This window comes from Dipodomys merriami, unplaced genomic scaffold (assembly GCF_024711535.1).
Source record: "Dipodomys merriami isolate MVZ:Mamm:240054 unplaced genomic scaffold, mDipMer1.0.p SCAF_8, whole genome shotgun sequence".
Taxonomy (NCBI): Eukaryota; Metazoa; Chordata; class Mammalia; order Rodentia; family Heteromyidae; genus Dipodomys; species Dipodomys merriami.
The window spans coordinates 2,103,814-2,122,867 of NW_027206401.1; the positions used below are offsets into that span (position 1 = coordinate 2,103,814).

General features: G+C 59.0%; 2 protein-coding genes across 3 annotated transcripts in view; one reads left to right on the forward strand and one right to left on the reverse strand.

Moving 5' to 3' along the window:
- Positions 1-19,054, forward strand: part of Pde10a (phosphodiesterase 10A) — a 311,016-nt gene that overhangs the window by 35,600 nt on the left and 256,362 nt on the right. The gene's annotated exons all lie outside the window — the stretch shown is intronic.
- On the reverse strand, positions 8,515-13,347 carry LOC138819167 (mucin-2-like). Its single transcript, XM_070010471.1, has 5 exons — positions 11,995-13,347; positions 11,399-11,908; positions 10,989-11,047; positions 10,764-10,872; positions 8,515-9,426 (listed from the first exon to the last, which is right to left on the reverse strand). The coding sequence occupies exons 1-5, from the start codon at positions 13,345-13,347 to the stop codon at positions 8,515-8,517; spliced, it is 2,943 nt and encodes a 980-aa protein (XP_069866572.1).

The following is a 19,054-nucleotide window of genomic DNA, read 5'->3' on the forward strand; positions in this document are numbered from 1 at the left end:
TGGTAATGACTTGGGTCTGTGGTAATGACTTGGGTCTGTGGTAGTGACTTGGGCTTTGTGGTAATGACTTGGGTATTTGGTAATGACTTGGGTCTGTGGTAATGACTTGGGTCTGTGGTATTGATGTGGTCTTTGTGGTAATGACTTGGGTCTGTGGTAGTGATTTGGGACTGTGGTAATGACTTTGGCTTTGTGGTAATGACTTGGGTCTGTGGTAATGACTTGGGTCTGTGGTAATTACTTGGCTTTGTGGTAATGACTGGGCTTTGTGGTAATGATTTGGGTTTGTGGTAATGACTTGGCTTTGTGGTAATGACTTGGGTCTGTGGTAATTACTTGGCTTTGTGGTAATGACTTGGGTCTCAAAAGATTTGGCACTGATGCCATGTGACTCATGTCAGGAGTATACCTCGGGTTTTGCTACTGTTTGCCTTTTGAGGCTGTACTGAGTGAAAACAGGAAAGGCTTACAACCCATACCAGTCAGCAAAGAGCCAACAGCTTTATCCTGTCCCGTGTCCTGCTTCTATGGAGAAGAGAAATGAGGAGCAAAACTGTGACACCAGCTGCTCCATCCTTCCTTGCCTCTTGCAACTGTGTAGGGAATATCAGCTCTGTCACAGATGCAGGATTGCTCATGCTTTCTTGTCTTATTCCCAGATTACTTCTCTTCTATCATCATAGTGATTTAGTCTGTGACGTGGCTTTGTTTTAAACGTGCTGCGGGTGTGGGGGAAGGCCTCTCCACCGGCCTTGTGCCTGTTTCCTCTCTCTCTCGGCCCAGGCCTCACCAGAGCCTGGAATATCACCCTTCCAGTTGGACACAGCCATGCAAGCATGCCTCTCACTTTTGGGAAGGAGAATTCATTTGGACTTAGACTAGTTGCATTTTCCTGGCAGAGCCCATGCCATTTTTTTTTTATTGTGAAAATACCGTACAGAGGGGTTACAATTCCATGGGCAAGATAATGAGCACATTTCTTATCTAGCATTGTTGCCTCCTCCTTTGTTTCCCCTTCCCATCCCTTCCCTTCCCCCCTCCAAGCCCCCCTCCCATCAGCCCCCCCCCCCCGGGCCAAAGGTGTAAAGTTCATTTTTCGACATAACGACTTGTACATCTCATTGTTACAATGGGTCCACCTGTATCCCTATTTAAACGATTTGTTTTTTCCCTTCCCCTCCACAAATTATACCAACATCAAATTATACCGTGGGGGAGGGACATACAAAGCAACAAAGAAATCACACTGCTGCTTCAAGTTCAATCTCAAGTGCTCCATTATTCAGGGAAGTCAACACATGCATCAGGACAGTGGTTCTGAGACCCAAATAAACCAAAAAACCAACAACCAAAAAACCAAAGCCCAACCCAGGCAAATATCTCCTGAATGCCATATATTTTCTAGACCAGAATGAGAGGAAGTGCAGAGGACAGTGTAGGCACCCTGCTCTTGAACCCACTGCAGAATCTACCACATTTCTGTAACCCTCTCTCGCTCACACCTCTGCCTGAGTATGACTCTGGCTCACCAGAGAGCAAGTGTGTGGGAATATTGCCAGATGGCACCTGCATTTTGGTAGTCACTTAGTTCAGGAAAGAAGACTGGCCTAGGATGGTTCAGCTTTTTCCAGTGTGACCCTCTTTGGCTGAATGGGAGACAGGATCACTAGACTCTCCGCACCCCACCCCTCGGTGCCTCTTTCCAGTGGTTGCCTATTTTGTCTTCATTTTGGCCTCTGTTCTGCAGCTGGGGCGCTCTCTGTGGGACGGCATGGGAGGTACGGGGGCGGGGTCAGTCCCACAAGATGTTCTGCCGCAGGAATCCTGAAATCCTGGAATTCTGTGTGCTCCACTCTCCCTGTTTGTCCCTGAAGCCATTCTAGGCACTCCAACCCCAGAAGACTTGCATAAAACTGTAAGACGTGGGTGCTCCCAGGAGGAACTGTCCGTGTGTTTCTGAGTAAGTTTAGCTCATTGGTGACATCATAAGACCACTGTTGCCTAGGCAGTGGGATGTGTTGCTATGGAGACTGCAGGCTGTGTGATCACACAGCTCCGAAGGTTGACACAGGGAATGCTCCTTTTTCTCTGAACTGCCAGCTGGTGTGTGTGTGTGTGTGTGTGTGTGTGTGTGTGTGTGTGTGTGTGTGTGTGTGTGTGTGTGTGTGTGTGTGTGTGTGTGATTGTTTAGGATATTAGTGCCTGAAGTTTTTAATGTAAACTGTTTGGAGATAACTTGTGGTGCTTAGACATTTACAAGACTGAAATTTTGGGGTGTTACTACGTAGCTGCCTTGAGAGAGGCCCCCCCGCATGGGCAGCTCGCCAGCCAGCCTGGCCGTGTCAGGTAGAGACGCCTGGGAAGGTGGAGGAGGTGAGATGGGCGGGCGTGACCCTCACCCCGATCTCACAGAGCTGAGGTTCACCATGGGCTCCTTCCACAAGGCTCTCACAGCTACCTGGGGGGCTCTGGCTTTCACCCCGCAGGACGCCGACCCCATGTCTCCTTTAACCAAGATATGACCCCCGACGGGTGCCATTTCACATGTCTATGCATGAATGCCTGTGGAGGTCATCTGTGTGTAACTGTACACACACAGTCAATCCTTGATACTCAAGGTAGTTGTGCTGTAAAGTCACTGGAACACCGAAGAACCCAGTGCTGATGCTCTGAACTGAAGGAAAGCCAGGGCTGGCTCCGGCCTTTGCTTACGCTGCCTCCTGAGAGTCCTGCATCAGAATATAGCCTCGTTCTACTGACCGTGCTGTACCGAACACACAGTGCTGCTCACCAACACGGACCCTCCATCACTCTGAACAATCACCGTGGCCATCACCACAGCTACTACTGTTACCACCACTGCCACGTCACCAGCAGCACAACTCTATCCACCCGTATTACTATCAAAATCACCACCACTAATAGCATCACAATCACTACCAGTGCCTGTCTCCACCACCGCCACCACCACTGTTAACATCACCACCACACTATCACCTCCACCACCACCACTGTTAACATCATCACCACATTATTACCTCCACCATCACCACCACCACCACTGTTAACATCACCACCACCACCACGTCAACACCACTGTTAACATCACTACCACACTACCACCACCACCACCACCACCACCACCACCACCAGCAGTCACCTCCACTGTTAGCATCACCAGCAGTCACCTCCACTGTTAGCGTCCCCACCACCTCCACTGTTAGCGTCACCACCACCACTGCACGGTGCCACCATCCCTGTTGCTGTAGCTTCACTCAGCCATTGCACTGTGGTCGTCGTCCTCGTCATAATCGCAGTCACCATCAGCACCACCCCCAGCACTACCATCATCACCGTCATCATCACCATCATCGTCTTCACCTTCGATGTCAACATCGCCCTCACATCAGAGCAAGCACGGTCGCTGTCACCGTCACCATCGCTGTCACCACACTGTCACCCCTGCCTAGGCCCCCGGTGCGCTGTGTCCCTCAGGATCAGCCTTGTCCTCACTACCACATCGCCCCTGTCATCCCTGCTGGGGTCCCCCATCTCCGTCACCATCTCTCTGGCTGCCGCTCCCGTGCAAGTCCAGGTTTGTTGGGGAGCACAGCCCGGCCTTCTTGTGATAAGGAATGGGAACGGTTCTATGGCACGGTTCTCAGGGACTCTACTCACAGCAAATTCACCAAGAAAAAGCACCAAAAGATGGAGAGCAGAGCATGGGAAGACAGTTGTGTGGAGCGTGACAGGAAACGAGAAGGCTGAGTGCGGCCTTGTTCCACCCGAGATTGGGGGTTCTGGCCTGGCGGAGCTGGTGGCCATTCACTGCTCTGTGCCCGTCCACACATGAGCGGACGGAAGAGTTGCTTTGCAGGTCACAAACAAACGTAGTGACTAGATAGTGTCACACACATGGACTCTACATAATAAGACTTGACTGTGGCCCTGTGTGTGTGTGTGTGTGTGTGTGTGTGAGAGAGAGAGAGAGAGAGAGAGAGAGAGAGAGAGAGAGAGAGAGAGAGAGAGAGAGAGAGAGAGAGGAAGAGAGGAAGAGAGGAAGAGAGGAAGAGAGGGAGAGGGAGAGGGAAAGAGGGAGGGAGGGAGGGGGGAGAGAAAGATAGAGATAGTGAGCGGCTCCCATCCTGGGGAGGACCGTTGAGGGAGGAGGGCGGAGCACACGCGTGTTCTGAGAGCCCCTCTCTGGGATGCTTCTGCTCCCTCAGCTGGCACCTGTGGGTCCTGGGCTCTGTGCCTGAGTCCCTTCTCCCTAGTCAGGCAAGCTTAGGGCCTGGCCAGCGAAGCTGCCAGCCGTTCTGGGCCGCCGTGGGTGACCAGATCTCGGATGGCCGAGGGACAGAGCGTGGGAGGCCTTCCCCCCCATGGTGGCTGCTCTAGCGCAGCAGGCTCCGGTGTCAGGGAAGGGACAGCACAGCTCAGGAGCCCTCTCATGGACGGGGAGGCTCCAGCGGCCTCCAGGGAAGGAGGCCGTTCTTGGGTAGGGGATTCTCCATCTACAGTCCCTTAAAACGTTCTTGTCGGGGTGCTGTCCCCAGATTTTGCAGGCCACTTCCCTGTTCTTCCCAGAAAAGTGCGGGACACCACGCACTAGACGTTTCTGTATTGCCCGTCACCTTCGCTGTCATGGAAGCCTTATTGTGAGAGAAATATGTGGGTGCTTCTGTACCTAGTTTGAGTTTTAAACGTTGCAGGGAGTTTTGAATTGTAATAACAGGCCCAAGGGTCTTCAGCATCCTCCCGTAACATTACCACTGGACTCGCTATGGAAGGTATGGCTCATCAGCCACCATAGTAGGGCCTGTGCTCTGTGCCTGGTGCTCTGACAGATGTGTGCCACGCTCACAGATGTGTGCTCATGTGTACCGGATGTGTGCCACACTCGCTGGATGTGTGCCACGCTCACCAGCATGTGCCACGCTCACGAAGGGCCCCGCAGCATTGCACAGGGTGAGCAGCAGGGTCCCGTGTCCCCGAGGCTGAGCCCAGAGCCAGGTGCCACGACGCGTCTGAGCCACGGCTCTGCCCACGTCTGCCTGATCCCGAACGTGAGGTGTGTCTTCCTTGGCCTCATAAAGTGTGACTCTCTAACTGTCACTCACAGCTGCATGCAGAAATTGAACTGTTTCTTTTGAATTGTTTTACGCCAGTAGAATTGTAACGTTTCCTGGTGGGTCGGTGCTGGTTGGGGACGGAGAAATCACGAAGCAAGTTCCTTTTTCTAAGCACACAAGTTCCATCCCTTTTGTAGAACCAAATTAGACTTCCAAAAAAAAAAAACCGCCCCAGATATTATTATTAAAAGAAACTGTCAAATACAGTTTTTATCCTGGCAATGTTGCTTATAAACTTGTACAGACTGTATAGGGGCGTATGTGTATGGATGAAGGCCTTGGAGGCTTCCAGAAAGAAAGCACTGAACTTAGCACATTTGTCAGCGATTTATTTAGATGCAGTTTGACGCTGGTGAGCAGTCAAAACATTTCCATCTGTGCGGCGGGAGGAGGGCCGGGTGCAAACATGCCCGCCTGCTGCGAGTTCCTGGGCTGCTTTCTGACTTCCTGAGTTTCCTGGCCACATTTCCTGCCTTGTCACCATAATCCCAGTGGGTTGCCTTCCAGAACTTTCCGGCATGCTGCGCCCCCTTTCCTGCTTCATGTCCCTGTCTCCTGCCAAGAGGCAAGTGTTGTACATGATCAGGGGGCATCGTCCGTGCGTTGTGTGTGTACTGCGCTCCTGGCTCCCGTCCGACACTCTTCTAGGTCTCGGGATCCAGTGAAGAAGAAATTAGATTAAAATCAGTAACTGAGCCTTAGAGTAAAGAAACAAGAAATTGACAAGAAAATAGATTCAGAAACGGTTGATGGTGTCAGGAGAAGGGAGGGAGCAGAGGATGCTGGGTGAAGGGTTCCCTAGAAGGGGTTTGACCACCCAGTGCTGTACATGGGGGGGGGGACACAGACGGAGCTTTAGAAGATGATAAAGTCATGTATCTCATGTTCCTCAAGACTCCGGTGTTAATCTCAGCTGTGGGCTTGTGGTTTGATTGACTGTGTCACAGACCCCTGCCCTTCCCCGACACCGTGCCCTGTGGCTCTGTGGGCCGTCATTAGTGCGGACAATCTCCAGGCCCTTGTGCCCCCCGCCCCATGCCTCTCCACCAGGTCTGGGTCTGGCCGACCCCCTGGCTGGCCTCAGTGACCCCTCCAGGCTGTCCTGTCCTGAGTCTCCAGGGGCCCGCGCCCCATGTCCTGCATCCGGGCCGGTCCCTGTCCATGCAGCCTGCAAGCCCGGTGGCTGCTTGCTTCCTCCCTCCTGCAGTCTCTACGTCCTGGCTGTGGCCAGGCCCGTGTGTTCCCAGCCTGGTACAGCTCCTGCGTGTCCATACGGCCAGATCTCACCCCACAGGGTGGCTCTCCACGGGCTTTGCCACGCCCCTGTGGCATCCCCACACTTGATCTCCACCTCTCGCCCCCCTCCTCCTCCTGCCTGGGTCTTCATCTCTCTCCCAGTCTGTACCATACGCCTCAGGAACTGCACCCACCGCACCCAAACTCCAGGAGCCAGCCTGGACCTCTCTTCTTCCTGGGCCCATCATAGGTAGGCCTGAAAGAAATTCTTTCCCCTGTATTTCCTAAGTGAATCCTAAATCCATCTGCTCTCCATCCTCACTGCTATGAGCCTAGGCCCATCTCTGCGAGTACAGGGTGGTCCGTGTTCACAGGTAATCTAAAACCAAATGTGACACGCGAAGGGGCTGTCGGGGCACAGGAAGAGCATCCAAACGTCTCACGAGATCCTGAGGACTGAGCCCCAGCCATCTGCCAGCACTCTCTGACTCTTGATTTCATTCAAGCAGTAAAGCAGTGAACAGAGACGTCAGGAGGGAAGTGTGGAGAAGGTTTTGGTGTTCCTGCCTTGTTCAGTGTGGTAGTATATCAGCAACAACAGAGTCCACACATGAAAGGCCCAAACGCAGCAGAATGTGGTGTGCTGTTTTCCTGGGCTGGAAATCTCTCCTCACGACCCAGACTCCGGGATCAGGCCTGGCGGCCTGATCTTCCTTGGCCCTCAGCATCCCTGAGAGCCCCTTACTTTCTGTATCCAGACTCCGGAAGGATGAAGAGAGAGCAGACTCCCGCTCTCGTGTCTGGGCCTAGGAATCAATCCACTCCGCTGGTGAGGGCCTGCCGAAAGCCGCTGCTGAGGGAAGGTGGGCCTGGGAAGGCACCCCTCTGGACGGTGCTGTCTAGAACCCCCTGGAGGCGGGCACACCGCTGGGTGGCCAGGGGCCGACTGTGCCAGACGCCCATCCTGTTCGGTGGAGCCTCCTCCTTGGGAAGCCTGTGGGCCTTGAGCGAGGGGAAGGGACAGGAGGTTTCTGGTGCCTGTTGGTGCATGCCGTGCTGGAGACTGTGCTGGAGACCGTGCTGGAGGCCATGCTGAAGGCCGTGCTGGAGGCTGTGTGCTGGAGGCCATGCTGGAGACCGTGCTGGAGACCATGCTGGAGGCCATGCTGGAGACCATGCTGGAGGTCATGCTGGAGACCATGCTGGAGGCCATGCTGGAGACCATGCTGGAGGCCGTGCTGGAGGCCGTGCTAGAGGCTGTGTGCTGGAGGGCATGCTGGAGGCCGTGCTAGAGGCTGTGTGCTGGAGGCCATGCTGGAGACCGTGCTGGAGACCGTGCTGGAGACCATGCTGGAGGCCATGCTGGAGGCCGTGCTGGAGGCCGTGCTGGAGACTGTGCTGGAGACCGTGCTGGAGGCCATGCTGGAGGCCGTGCTGGAGACCGTGCTGGAGACCATGCTGGAGGCCATGCTGGAGGCCATGCTGGAGGCCATGCTAGAGGCTGTGTGCTGGAGACCGTGCTGGAGACCATGCTGGAGACCGTGCTGGAGACCATGCTGGAGACCGTGCTGGAGACCATGCTGGAGACCGTGCTGGAGACCATGCTGGAGACCGTGCTGGAGACCATGCTGGAGGCCATGCTGGAGACCGTGCTGGAGGTCATGCTGGAGACCATGCTGGAGGCCGTGCTGGAGACTGTGCTGGAGACCGTGCTGGAGGCCATGCTGGAGGCCGTGCTAGAGGCTGTGTGCTGGAGGCCATGCTGGAGACCATGCTGGAGGCCATGCTGGAGGCCATGCTGGAGGCCGTGCTGGAGGCCGTGCTGGAGGCCGTGCTGGAGACCATGCTGGAGACCATGCTGGAGACCGTGCTGGAGACCGTGCTGGAGGCCATGCTGGAGGCCGTGCTGGAGGCTGTGCTGGAGACCATGCTGGAGACCATGCTGGAGACCGTGCTGGAGACCATGCTGGAGGCCATGCTGCAGGCCGTGCTGGAGGCCGTGCTGGAGACTGTGCTGGAGGCCATGCTGGAGACCATGCTGGAGACCGTGCTGGAGACCATGCTGGAGGCCATGCTGCAGGCCGTGCTGGAGGCCGTGCTGGAGACTGTGCTGGAGGCCGTGCTGGAGACCATGCTGGAGGCCGTGCTAGAGGCTGTGTGCTGGAGGCCATGCTGGAGGCCATGCTGGAGACCGTGCTGGAGACTGTGCTGGAGGCTGTGTGCTGGAGACCATGCTGGAGGCCATGCTGGAGACCGTGCTGGAGGCCATGCTGGAGACCGTGCTGGAGACCATGCTGGAGGCCGTGCTGGAGACCATGCTGGAGGCCATGCTGGAGACTGTGCTGGAGACCGTGCTGGAGGCCATGCTGGAGACCCTGCTGGAGGCCGTGCTGGAGACCGTGCTGGAGGCCATGCTGGAGGCCATGCTGGAGGCTGTGTACTGGAGGCCATGCTGGAGGCCGTGCTGGAGGCCATGCTGGAGGCCATGCTGGAGGCTGTGTACTGGAGGCCATGCTGGAGGCCGTGCTGGAGGCCATGCTGGAGACCGTGCTGGAGGCTGTGTGCTGGAGGCCATGCTGGAGGCCATGCTGGAGACCATGCTGGAGACCGTGCTGGAGACCGTGCTGGAGGCCGTGCTGGAGACCGTGCTGGAGACCATGCTGGAGACCGTGCTGGAGACCGTGCTGGAGGCCATGCTGGAGGCTGTGCTGGAGGCCATGCTGGAGGCCGTGCTGGAGGCCATGCTGGAGGCCGTGCTGGAGGCCATGCTGGAGGCTGTGCTAGAGGCCGTGCTGGAGGCCGTGCTGGAGACCATGCTGGAGACCGTGCTGGAGGCCATGCTAGAGGCCATGCTGGAGGCCGTGCTGGAGACCGTGCTGGAGGCCATGCTGGAGACTGTGCTGGAGACCGTGCTGGAGGCCGTGCTGGAGGCCGTGCTGGAGACCGTGCTGGAGACCGTGCTGGAGGCCATGCTGGAGACCGTGCTGGAGACCGTGCTGGAGGCCATGCTGGAGGCCGTGCTGGAGGCTGTGTGCTGGAGACCATGCTGGAGGCCGTGCTGGAGACCGTGCTGGAGACCGTGCTGGAGACCATGCTGGAGACCCCTCCCCCCTCCCCCCCCCCAGTCAAGGACAGAGGTCAGTCAGCCAGTGGTAAGGATAACCTGAATCTAGAAACACAAATAAAAGGAAAAATGCGTTCTGCCTCAGGCACATTTAGCTACAGAGGCACAGATTCAAATCATGACACTTTGCAGGACTCCTGGGAAATGGGGCAGTGGCTAGAGAGAATGGCCTCGTGATCGATACGGACCTGGGACCGTGCTTCCTGGAACAAAGCCCCGGGAAGACCTTGAAGAGCACAAGCGTAAAAAGCAGACACCGAGTCTGAGTCCGTGTTTGAGACACACAGATTGTTTTTGAGTTTACAAAAAAAATAGATTTTTGTGAGTTCATAAAAGTCCTACCTGCTATTCATTTTGGAAATAATGATTGATCACTGTTCCCTGCTGCGCACATGGGCGGCATCGGAGCCCAGGAGATGGGCAGTTAGCAGTGGGCTGTGGCTACGTGGAAAGCACCTTTGGCAGCGAAGGGCATCCCTGTCTAGATATTCCAGGCTCAACAGTGAATTCAAGATGTTGGTTGTCTGCTGGACGGTTTTATGGGAGAGGGGCTTATGCTGAGCTGTGGAGACAAAATGAGGAAGGCTTCTTCCCTGCAGGTTGCTCCACATAGCAGGCCTGGTGGGAACAAATGGATTATCTTCTGCGTAGGGATCTGCAGGTAGGAGAGGAGGTTCCGAGACCGAGCAGCGCAGCAAGGCCGGAGCGTCCCGGCAGACAAGCCTGGAGCCCGCGCTCCGGAGCGTCCCGGCAGACAAGCCTGGAGCCTGTGCTCCGCACACCTCGGCCGGAAGCGAGAGCCTTGCGAAGCAGCTTGACTCTCCTCTAGGTGCCCCCGGGACCAACGGACACCTCAAAGCTGAAGAGGCAGATGGCTATTTTAAAACAACATGCATGAATGCATTTAGCCAGGGATCTGGACGAGACACCGTGGTGGAATTAGTGAGAGGGGAGAGGCTGCCCGTCCCTGTATGCAGTTCCGGTCACTGCGCTGCTGAGGGGTCACGGAGCTCACGGTGGTCAGCCCAGCCGAGGGGCAGGAGAAGAGGCAGGCCCCGCCCGTACTCCCTTGAGAACTGGTGAAAAGCTGTCCACGCAGGCCCGGGGTGGGGGTGGGGGGGCGCATGAGAGGCCCACGGAGCCAGAGGCCCGCCCTCCTCCCAGCCCCACTCTGCGCACGGCCAACGCCGCCACACTGGTGGCCTTGGAGCGAGGGTCTCTCCCGGTAAGGAGAGAATGTCAGGTCCGGTTCGGATGGCCAGCTTGCTCACGGCTTTGGTCAGAACCTGGTGGCCATCTTCTGCCGCATTCAGGGATGTCACCTGTGTCCCAGGCCGCCGTCCTGGGTTACCCAGGGGCCACCTCCAAGTCTTCAGACTGCTATGAACCAGGCAGGGCGGTGCGGCTGACAGGACGGTCCTTGAACTTGGTCTCGGGAGTGGGGTGCACAGGGGGCGCTCAGAGGAGGGAGGGGGCGCGGCACGGATCCCCGTCACCCTCCGCCCATGGGCCGAGAGCAGTCTTCACTCTCCTTCTCCGCCAGTGTTCTGTCTGTCTGCATGGAGAAAGAGGGAGGAGGAAGAGGAAGGCGAGGGAGAAAGAGGGACACTGAGGGAGACCGGGCAGGAGTCCCTACTCTTGAGGGTCCTAGGTGGGGAGCCCCCGCAGGGCTCTGGAGGGGAGGTGTCGCCCCCCGCCTGCCTTCCCACACACTTGGGCCGGCCGCCAGCAGGCCGTGGCACCACGGTTTCCTGGTTCGGTTCCCTGCCGCGTGGCTTGTCAAGTTGCCCTGACCAATGGCTCCGTCCAAAGGCCAAGGGACAGGCAGCCAGGAGATGCAAACAGAAGCAAAGGGACACGGGTTGCTGAGCAGCCTGACGCAGGAGGTGGAAGGTACTATTGTTACACTGGACGGCACCCACGGTTCACTCTGCGGAACAGCCTGGGAGGCCAGAGACAGGGACAGGGCTGGCAGCGGCAGGGACGGGGCTGGTGGCAGTAGGGACAGGGCTGGCAGCGGCAGGGACGGGGCTGGTGGCAGTAGGGACAGGGCTGGCAGTGGCAGGGATGGGGCTGGCGTCGGCCGGGACAGGGCTGGTGGCAGGGACAGGGCTAGCATCGGCTGGGACAGGGCTGGTGGCAGTGGGGACAGGGCCAGTGGCAGGGACAGGGCTGGTGGCAGGGAGAGGGCCAGCATCGGCTGGGACAGGGCTGGTGGCAGTGGGGGCAGGGCTGGTGGCAGGGACAGGGCTAGCATCGGCTGGGACAGGGCTGGTGGCAGTGGGGACAGGGCCAGTGGCAGGGACAGGGCTGGTGGCAGGGACAGGGCTAGCATCGGCTGGGACAGGGCTGGTGGCAGTGGGGACAGGGCCAGCGGCAGGGACAGGGCTGGTGGCAGGGACAGGGCTAGCATCGGCTGGTGGCAGTGGGGACAGGGCCAGCGGCAGGGACAGGGCTGGTGGCAGGGACAGGGCTGGTAACAGTAGGGATAGGGCTGGTAACAGTAGGGACAGGGCTGGTGGCAGTGGGGACAGGGCTGGTGACGGCGGGGGCAGGGCTGGTGACGGCGGGGGCAGGGCTGGTGGCGGTGGGGACAGGGCCGGTGACAGTGGGGACAGTGCCGGTGACAGTGGGGACAGGGCTGGTGACGGTGGGGACAGGGCTGGTGACGGTGGGGACAGGGCTGGTGGCAGTGGGGACAGGGCTGGTGGCAGTGGGGACAGGGCTGGTGACGGTGGGGACAGGGCTGGTGGTGGTGGGGACAGGGCTGGTGACGGTGGGGACAGGGCTGGTGACGGTGGGGACAGGGCTGGTGACGGTGGGGACAGGGCTGGTGGTGGTGGGGGCAGGGCTGGTGGTGGTGGGGGCAGGGCTGGTGTCGGTGGGGGCAGGGCTGGTGACAGTGGGGACAGGGCTGGTGGTGGGGGCAGGGCTGGTGACAGTGGGGACAGGGCTGGTGGTGGGGGCAGGGCTGGTGACAGTGGGGACAGGGCTGGTGACGGTGGGGACAGGGCTGGTGACGGTGGGGACAGGGCTGGTGGTGGGGACAGGGCTGGCGGTGGGGGCAGGGCTGGTGGTGGGGACAGGGCTGGTGGTGGGGGCAGGGCTGGTGTCGGTGGGGGCAGGGCTGGTGACAGTGGGGGCAGGGCTGGTGACGGTGGGGACAGGGCTGGTGGTGGGGGCAGGGCTGGTGACAGTGGGGGCAGGGCTGGTGGTGGGGGCAGGGCTGGTGGTGGGGACAGGGCTGGTGGTGGGGGCAGGGCTGGTGACAGTGGGGGCAGGGCTGGTGACAGTGGGGACAGGGCTGGTGGTGGGGGCAGGGCTGGTGACGGTGGGGACAGGGCTGGTGGTGGGGGCAGGGCTGGTGGTGGGGACAGGGCTGGTGGTGGGGGCAGGGCTGGTGACAGTGGGGGCAGGGCTGGCGGCGGTGGGGACAGGGCTGGTGACGGTGGGGACAGGGCTGGTGGTGGGGACAGGGCTGGCGGTGGGGGCAGGGCTGGTGGTGGGGACAGGGCTGGTGGTGGGGGCAGGGCTGGTGTCGGTGGGGGCAGGGCTGGTGACAGTGGGGGCAGGGCTGGTGACAGTGGGGGCAGGGCTGGTGGTGGGGGCAGGGCTGGTGACAGTGGGGGCAGGGCTGGTGGTGGGGACAGGGCTGGTGACAGTGGGGACAGGGCTGGTGACGGTGGGACAGGGCTGGTGGTGGGGACAGGGCTGGTGGTGGGGACAGGGCTGGCGGCGGGGGCAGGGCTGGTGGTGGGGGCAGGGCCAGTGGACGGGTGTCTGCTCCTGGATCAGCCCCGCCTGGGGCAGTGTGGCTCCTGCAGTGTGCGCCTTGGCATGTGCCACCCACACCATGTCGTTCGGTGACTGTCACAGAATGGCGCACCGCCTGCTGGACCCGAGGCGGGTGGAGGGCAGCGGCGTCCAGTCCAGCCGGGCCAAGCGCGTTCACGGGCCCGGGCCCCGCCGGCTCCCCCCAGCCCCTGCTGGCCCCGCAGCCCGGCGGTGACATGAGCCACGCCAGGAACACGGGGCCGGCTGCAAGTGTGCAGAGCTCACCACGCAGCTGACCGCGGCACGCGGACCTCAGCCCTTCTCCCAGCAGGCTGGCCCAGCACCGCCCAGGATCGCCCGCCAGGGCTCTGTCAGTTCTGGCTCCATGTCCCCTGCCGAGCCTGTGGAGGGCGGAGCCTGCGGAGGACGGTCAGGTCGCTGCACCAGTCGTGCTTCGGGGGGGGGGCCCCCCCGGGGCCCCGGGAATCTGGGGACGCTGCACCAGTCGTGCTTCGGGGGCCTGGGGACCGCACGGTGCAGTCCTGTGACCATCGAAGTCGGTCCCTCTGTCGAGTAGGCGGGGAAGCAGCTGGGGTGGGGGGCAGCCCGTGTGGCCGGGCCTGTGTGCCCCAGGGCCGGCCGTGCGTGCCCCTGGTCGGCTTTGAAGAAGCCGGTGCGGCTGCAGGCTCTGGGGCTGGGCTGCTGGAGTGGCGGGCGCACGTGGCCAGTGAGGAGAGGGGCAGCCCCAGGAGCTGCGTGGAGGCCACCGCAGGCCTCCACCAGAGGCCCAATGGTCACCGTGGGCCTCTGCCCGAGACAGGAAGGCAGTGGCCAGGAGTTACAAGGGTGACTGGCAGGCAGAGGGGGAGACCAGGAGGAAGCTCCGGCTGTGTGCGAGTGACTTCCTCCGGGGTGGGCAGGGCAGGAGAGCTATCCTTCACCTGAAGGAAGAAGATGTGTGTGTGTGTGTGAGTGTGCGTGCACGTACGTGTGTGCACAGGCCCTCCCCTCCCAAGCTAACCTACAACACACAGGATTCCCAAGTGAGCGGCAGCCTCGGCTCAGATCTCAGGCCACAGCCACCTCCGGACACCGCTGTGCCGGTGCAGCTCCGGCCCAGAGGAGCAAAAGGAGGAGGGGAAGGCTGGACAGCCTGGGGTGAGCCGCGGTGCGTGAGCTGCGGTGCGTGAACTGCAGTGCGTGAGCTGCGGTGCGTGAACTGCAGTGCGTGAGCTGTGGTGCGTGAGCCGCGGGTGGCAGGCGTGCATCCTGGGAGTAAAGGCAGGAGCTTGAGCCGGAGCTCCGAGGAGGAGCAGGAGGCCTGTCCCAGCTAGGGACCTGCAGGGGGGCAGGACCAGACTGGGCTTCCTCTACCCCACGGGGAAACAGGTCACACAGGTCTGGGCTGTGAAGCAGCAGTGCACGGGACAAGGCTGAGGCCTGAGGGCCCCAGAGAAACACCAAAATCTGTACACAGGGCACTCGGGTGTGATTCATGATCCCTCCCTCCCCCTTCCTCCCCTTCCTCCCCTTCCCTCCCCCTCTATAACTTTTACTCCTTGAAAAGTCAGTGTGGCTGAGAGCTGGCCAGCCCCCTGGTCCTCCACCCCAGGACCCTGGTCCTCCACCCCAGCTCCCCACCCTCATCCCGCCCTCACCCCGTCCTCACCCCAGGACCCTGGTCCTCCACCCTAGCACCACCCCCTCCACCCCAGGACCCTGGTCCTCCACTCCAGGACCGCCTCCTCGGCTTTGCTGCCACCTAGGGGTGGCTGGGTGAGTCTGGGGAAGTCTGGGTGAGTCTCATCTGCACAGTGACAGAACAGAGGCAACCCCCCCCCCCCCAGTGTCTGATGGCAGACTCAATCCTACCCCACTAAAAGCACAGGGACTGCTTTGAGGAGTGAGTGAATGGAGCGAACGATGAGTGGGTGATGTTTGAATAGACGCACAACTGAACAAGTGGATGCATGTGAAGGAAGGAGTGAGTAGTCGCTTGCGTGGATGGATGTGGGCGCACACGCGAGTGGATGGCCGAGGAAGCGAATCCTCCAGTGGTGAGCAGAGAGCTTGTGACCGGACGATGTGTGAGTGCCACACCTTTCTTCTCTCAGCACAGTGAACATGTGTCTGTGTTAACGCCACCGAATCCTGGCCTTGGGTGTTTGGCTGAAATCTGGAGTGACGCTGCTGCCGTCCGTGGGTTCCGGCCGTGCCTGCGTCCGCCGCCGTGGGGTGGGGTGCAGTGGAGGTGTGCTTGTCTCCTCCGGTTTCGGGCACCCGTCCCCGCTGCCCACCCGTGAACGCCTTCTTGTCCGGCACTCTGGGACCCCGTCACGCCAGGCTGTGGTGGTAGATTCTCAACAGAGCCATGCTTCCCACCAGAGAACCTTGTGCCCTGCTCACGGGTCTGCTCAGGACGCCCAGGCCAGTGCCGACCTCCCGTGAGGTCGCTGCCCCGCAGGGGCCGTGCAGGCCCGGACGGCCGCGGCCCGCAGCCTCTGTGGGCTCCGGGCTCGGGAGCGTCCAGACTCATTGTACCTAACGCTTATTGTTTGTTCTGTGGCAAAAGAATCCTCAGACCATCAAGCACTCTTTTCTTTTTGACCAGAGAAGAAAATAGTTTTCTTCATCTTTGCTTTCTCTGTAGTGTCCATGGCACGAGGCAGGGAACTCCTATATTTAAGCTTAGTTGTCCGGACAGTTCCTCTCTCCTCTCGCCATAAGCAGTGACTACAGCAAGCTTTTCATCTAGTCTCCCGTCTCATGTCCTAGAACATGTGTGGGAGCACACGCGTATCTGGCATGGACTAGAAAAAAACCCTGGGTCTGGGAGATGGGATCACTAGCCGCGCGAACATCTCAGGCTCTTTGGGGCTTTTCCGCCTGGTCATACTGCCATCTCGTGGCTAAGAGCCGCAAAGGCTCCCAGGCAGGCACTCCGCACAATTCTGTAATTACACCCACCACAATGGCACATGGGAACCGTGTAATTACACACCGCGTCTGCCCCGTCTACCCTACCCCTGTGTTTATGCCCTTCCCTGGAATTAAGCCTGTGTTGTGTCCAATTACCCCTTAAGCCCCCGCAGTTGAAGATGTGCATAATAATTTTCTTAAACAAAGCTGGGTACGTTGTAGCGTTCAGTGAACAGAGATCGCTTACTGCCATGAGGAAGGCTCAGTCCTGCTGGACCAGAGCTCACTCCCGGCTTCCGCTCGCTCAAGGGCCAGCCCGCATCCACTCACTCTAGGATTGTTGCATCCGTGATTTATGTGGACTGAGGTTTCCACGTGCTGCTCAAACCAACCCAAGTGACCCTAACAGAGGGGGATGACTCCCGAGTCTCGTGAGGATTTCCAGATACAAAGCCACCCCGTCCTCGGAGCCCTGGGCCAGGGGAGTGTTGGTGCTCCTGAGCGGATACCTTGTCTGACCCCTGGGGGAAGTGCCTAGAAGGACATGGTGACATTCACTCCCCGCCCCAGCCGGCACCTGCGCAGCCAGGCCTCTGTGATCCTCAGAGCCTGGCAGACGCGCTGTGGAGAGCCAGGCCACTGCGTCTCGTGGAGTGTGTCCAGCCGTGACCCTGGGTGGACTTTATCCCCTGCATCTCATGGAGTGTGTCCAGCCGTGACCCTGGGTGGACTTTGTCCCCAGCAAGCCTCTCCCAGCCGGTGGCTCCTTCATCTCTGGGAACTGGAGTTTTTATGGGTGTCCCTGCAGGAAGTGCTGTGCTTTTCTTGGGGAGACCTGTGTTTGCACCCCATCTCTGTCAGTCACTATGCATGTGATTTTAGGAAAATTGCTTAGTTCCTCTGAGCCTTTGTGTCCCTTTTCTGTCAGACAGGGATAATAGTGCCATTTCCCTCATAAGATGAAATAAGGGACAAAGCTCACAGTTCTGTGCTGGACCGGCAGGAAGTGCTTAGGTGTATTTAACACTATAAAATGTTTGTAAAAGAGGCAGGGTGAATATAAGTGAATGTTTGCTTGGGGGCCTAAAAGATTGTGATTTTAAATGTTATTCCTTTACAAAATTTCACTCTTCTTTTTATCTTTTCCTTTCCTTTCCTTCCTTCCTTCCTTCCTTCCTTCCTTCCTTCCTTCCTTCCTTCCTTCCTTCCTTCCTTCCTTCCTTCCTTCTTTTCCTTCCCTCCCTCCCTCCCTTCCTCTCTCTCTCTTTCTTCCTCTCTTTCTTTCTCTCTCTCTCTCTCACTTTCTTTCTTTCTCTTTTTTCCTTAAGAATCACTTTATCACCCAGCACAGTGGCACACACCTTTCCTCCCAGCCCCTGGGAAGGCTGAGATCACGAGGAATGGGATTCAAGGCTACCTCAGGCAAAAAGAAGAATGTTTGTTAGCTGCCGTCTCCCTGGAGAAAGGCTGGTGCGGTGGCATGCTCTTATAGCCTCAGCTACGGTGGGACACAGAAGTAGAAAAGTTACCATCTGGGCTGGCTGTGCAGGGGACAGAAAGGGCTGGAGGTGTGTCTGAAGTGGTCGCGAGAGCCCATCCGAAAATGCAAGGTCCTGAGCTCAAACCTCCTTACCACAAAAAAGAGAGAAAGAATGGGTTTATATGAGATAATGTGTTTACAGTCAGGAGTTGTGATGTGCGTGTGTGTGTGTGTGTGTGTGTGTGTGTGTGTGTGTGTGTGTGTGTGTGTGTGTGATGTATCACACACATATATGCATGTGTATGAATTTATGTGTAGATAGGTGGGTAATTTCTGTTAAGTGAATGAAGAAACCACTTTGAGTGGAGAAGAAGATTGTGGGAGCCATGGCTTGGGGGAAACCGAGTCATCCCTGTGGACATGGAGTCCAGTGCGGTGGGATAGGGACGGGAGGCATCGCGCACAGAGGAGTTGGGGGTGGGGCGTGAGCCCGGGGCTGGCGTTGCCCCGCGGTGCCTGACCCACTTCCACGGGGTCACAGGCGAAGGCGGCGCAGAAGCCGCGCCTGGGTAGCCAGTGGAGTGTGGAGGCTGCAGGGCTTCCCAGCCGAGGCTGGTGTGGAAAGGAGGCCCAGGCTGAGGACACGCAGGGCAGGCCCCGGAAACGCGGAGCGGCGGCCGCCGGGCCAGAAACTCAGATCCCACAGGATGGGGTCTGGACACCGCGGAGCCTCTCTGCCGGCTTCTAGAATGCTGTAGCAGGGGAGGCTCAGTCTGAAAGTGTTCCTGGGGTCTCTGGGCCTCGGTCATCTCCGGGCTGAGAGACCGGGGTGCAGCTTCTGTCCATGTGCTTCCCGCTGGGGTGTCCGCGTGCTCCGCAGGCTGCCGGCTCCGGGCACAGGCTGGGCCGCGAGTCCTCGGGAAGCTGGGTGCCCTCGCCTTTTAACCATTGCAGGTCCGAATGGCAGCATGCCATGCAGCATCGTTTCTAACAGGAGAGAGGGAACCCCCTGAGAACACGGGGTCACCGGTCTGTCTGGGGCTGCTGGAGCACCGACCCACGAGCAGCCATCACACAAGCTCTTCACCCGCTTCCCTCGCGTCCCAGCGCCGGAGGCCGGCCAGACGCGCGGCCTTCATGTGCTCGTGACATTAGGTTGGCAGGGGTCAATAGGAACTACCACAGCGGAGATCTCACCAACGTGCGGAGTCCAGTTTCTTCTTCTCTCCCAGGACAGGCTCTGCGGTAGGTTGGTAGTTTAGAACAAAGGCCTTTCCTCCCTGGCAGCCCTGCTCTCCTGAGCCTTGTGTCCCCAGAGCAAGCGGGTTGACTTCAGTCTCTGAGCTTCGGGCATCACCCAGCATTTGAGACGGACTAGACACACATTAT

Bases quoted from the DNA above. Each gene is read 5' to 3' on its own strand.
- LOC138819167 (XM_070010471.1), bottom strand. From the start codon at position 13,347: ATGGTGTGGGTGGCACATGCCAAGGCGCACACTGCAGGAGCCACACTG. The intron at 11,909-11,994 runs GTTACCAGCCCT...CACTGCCACCAG, and splicing joins CCACCAGCCCTGTCCCTACT to CCGATGCTAGCCCTGTCCCT. The intron at 11,048-11,398 runs GTAACAATAGTA...TTCTCCATGCAG, and splicing joins AACCGTGGGTGCCGTCCAGT to ACAGACAGAACACTGGCGGA.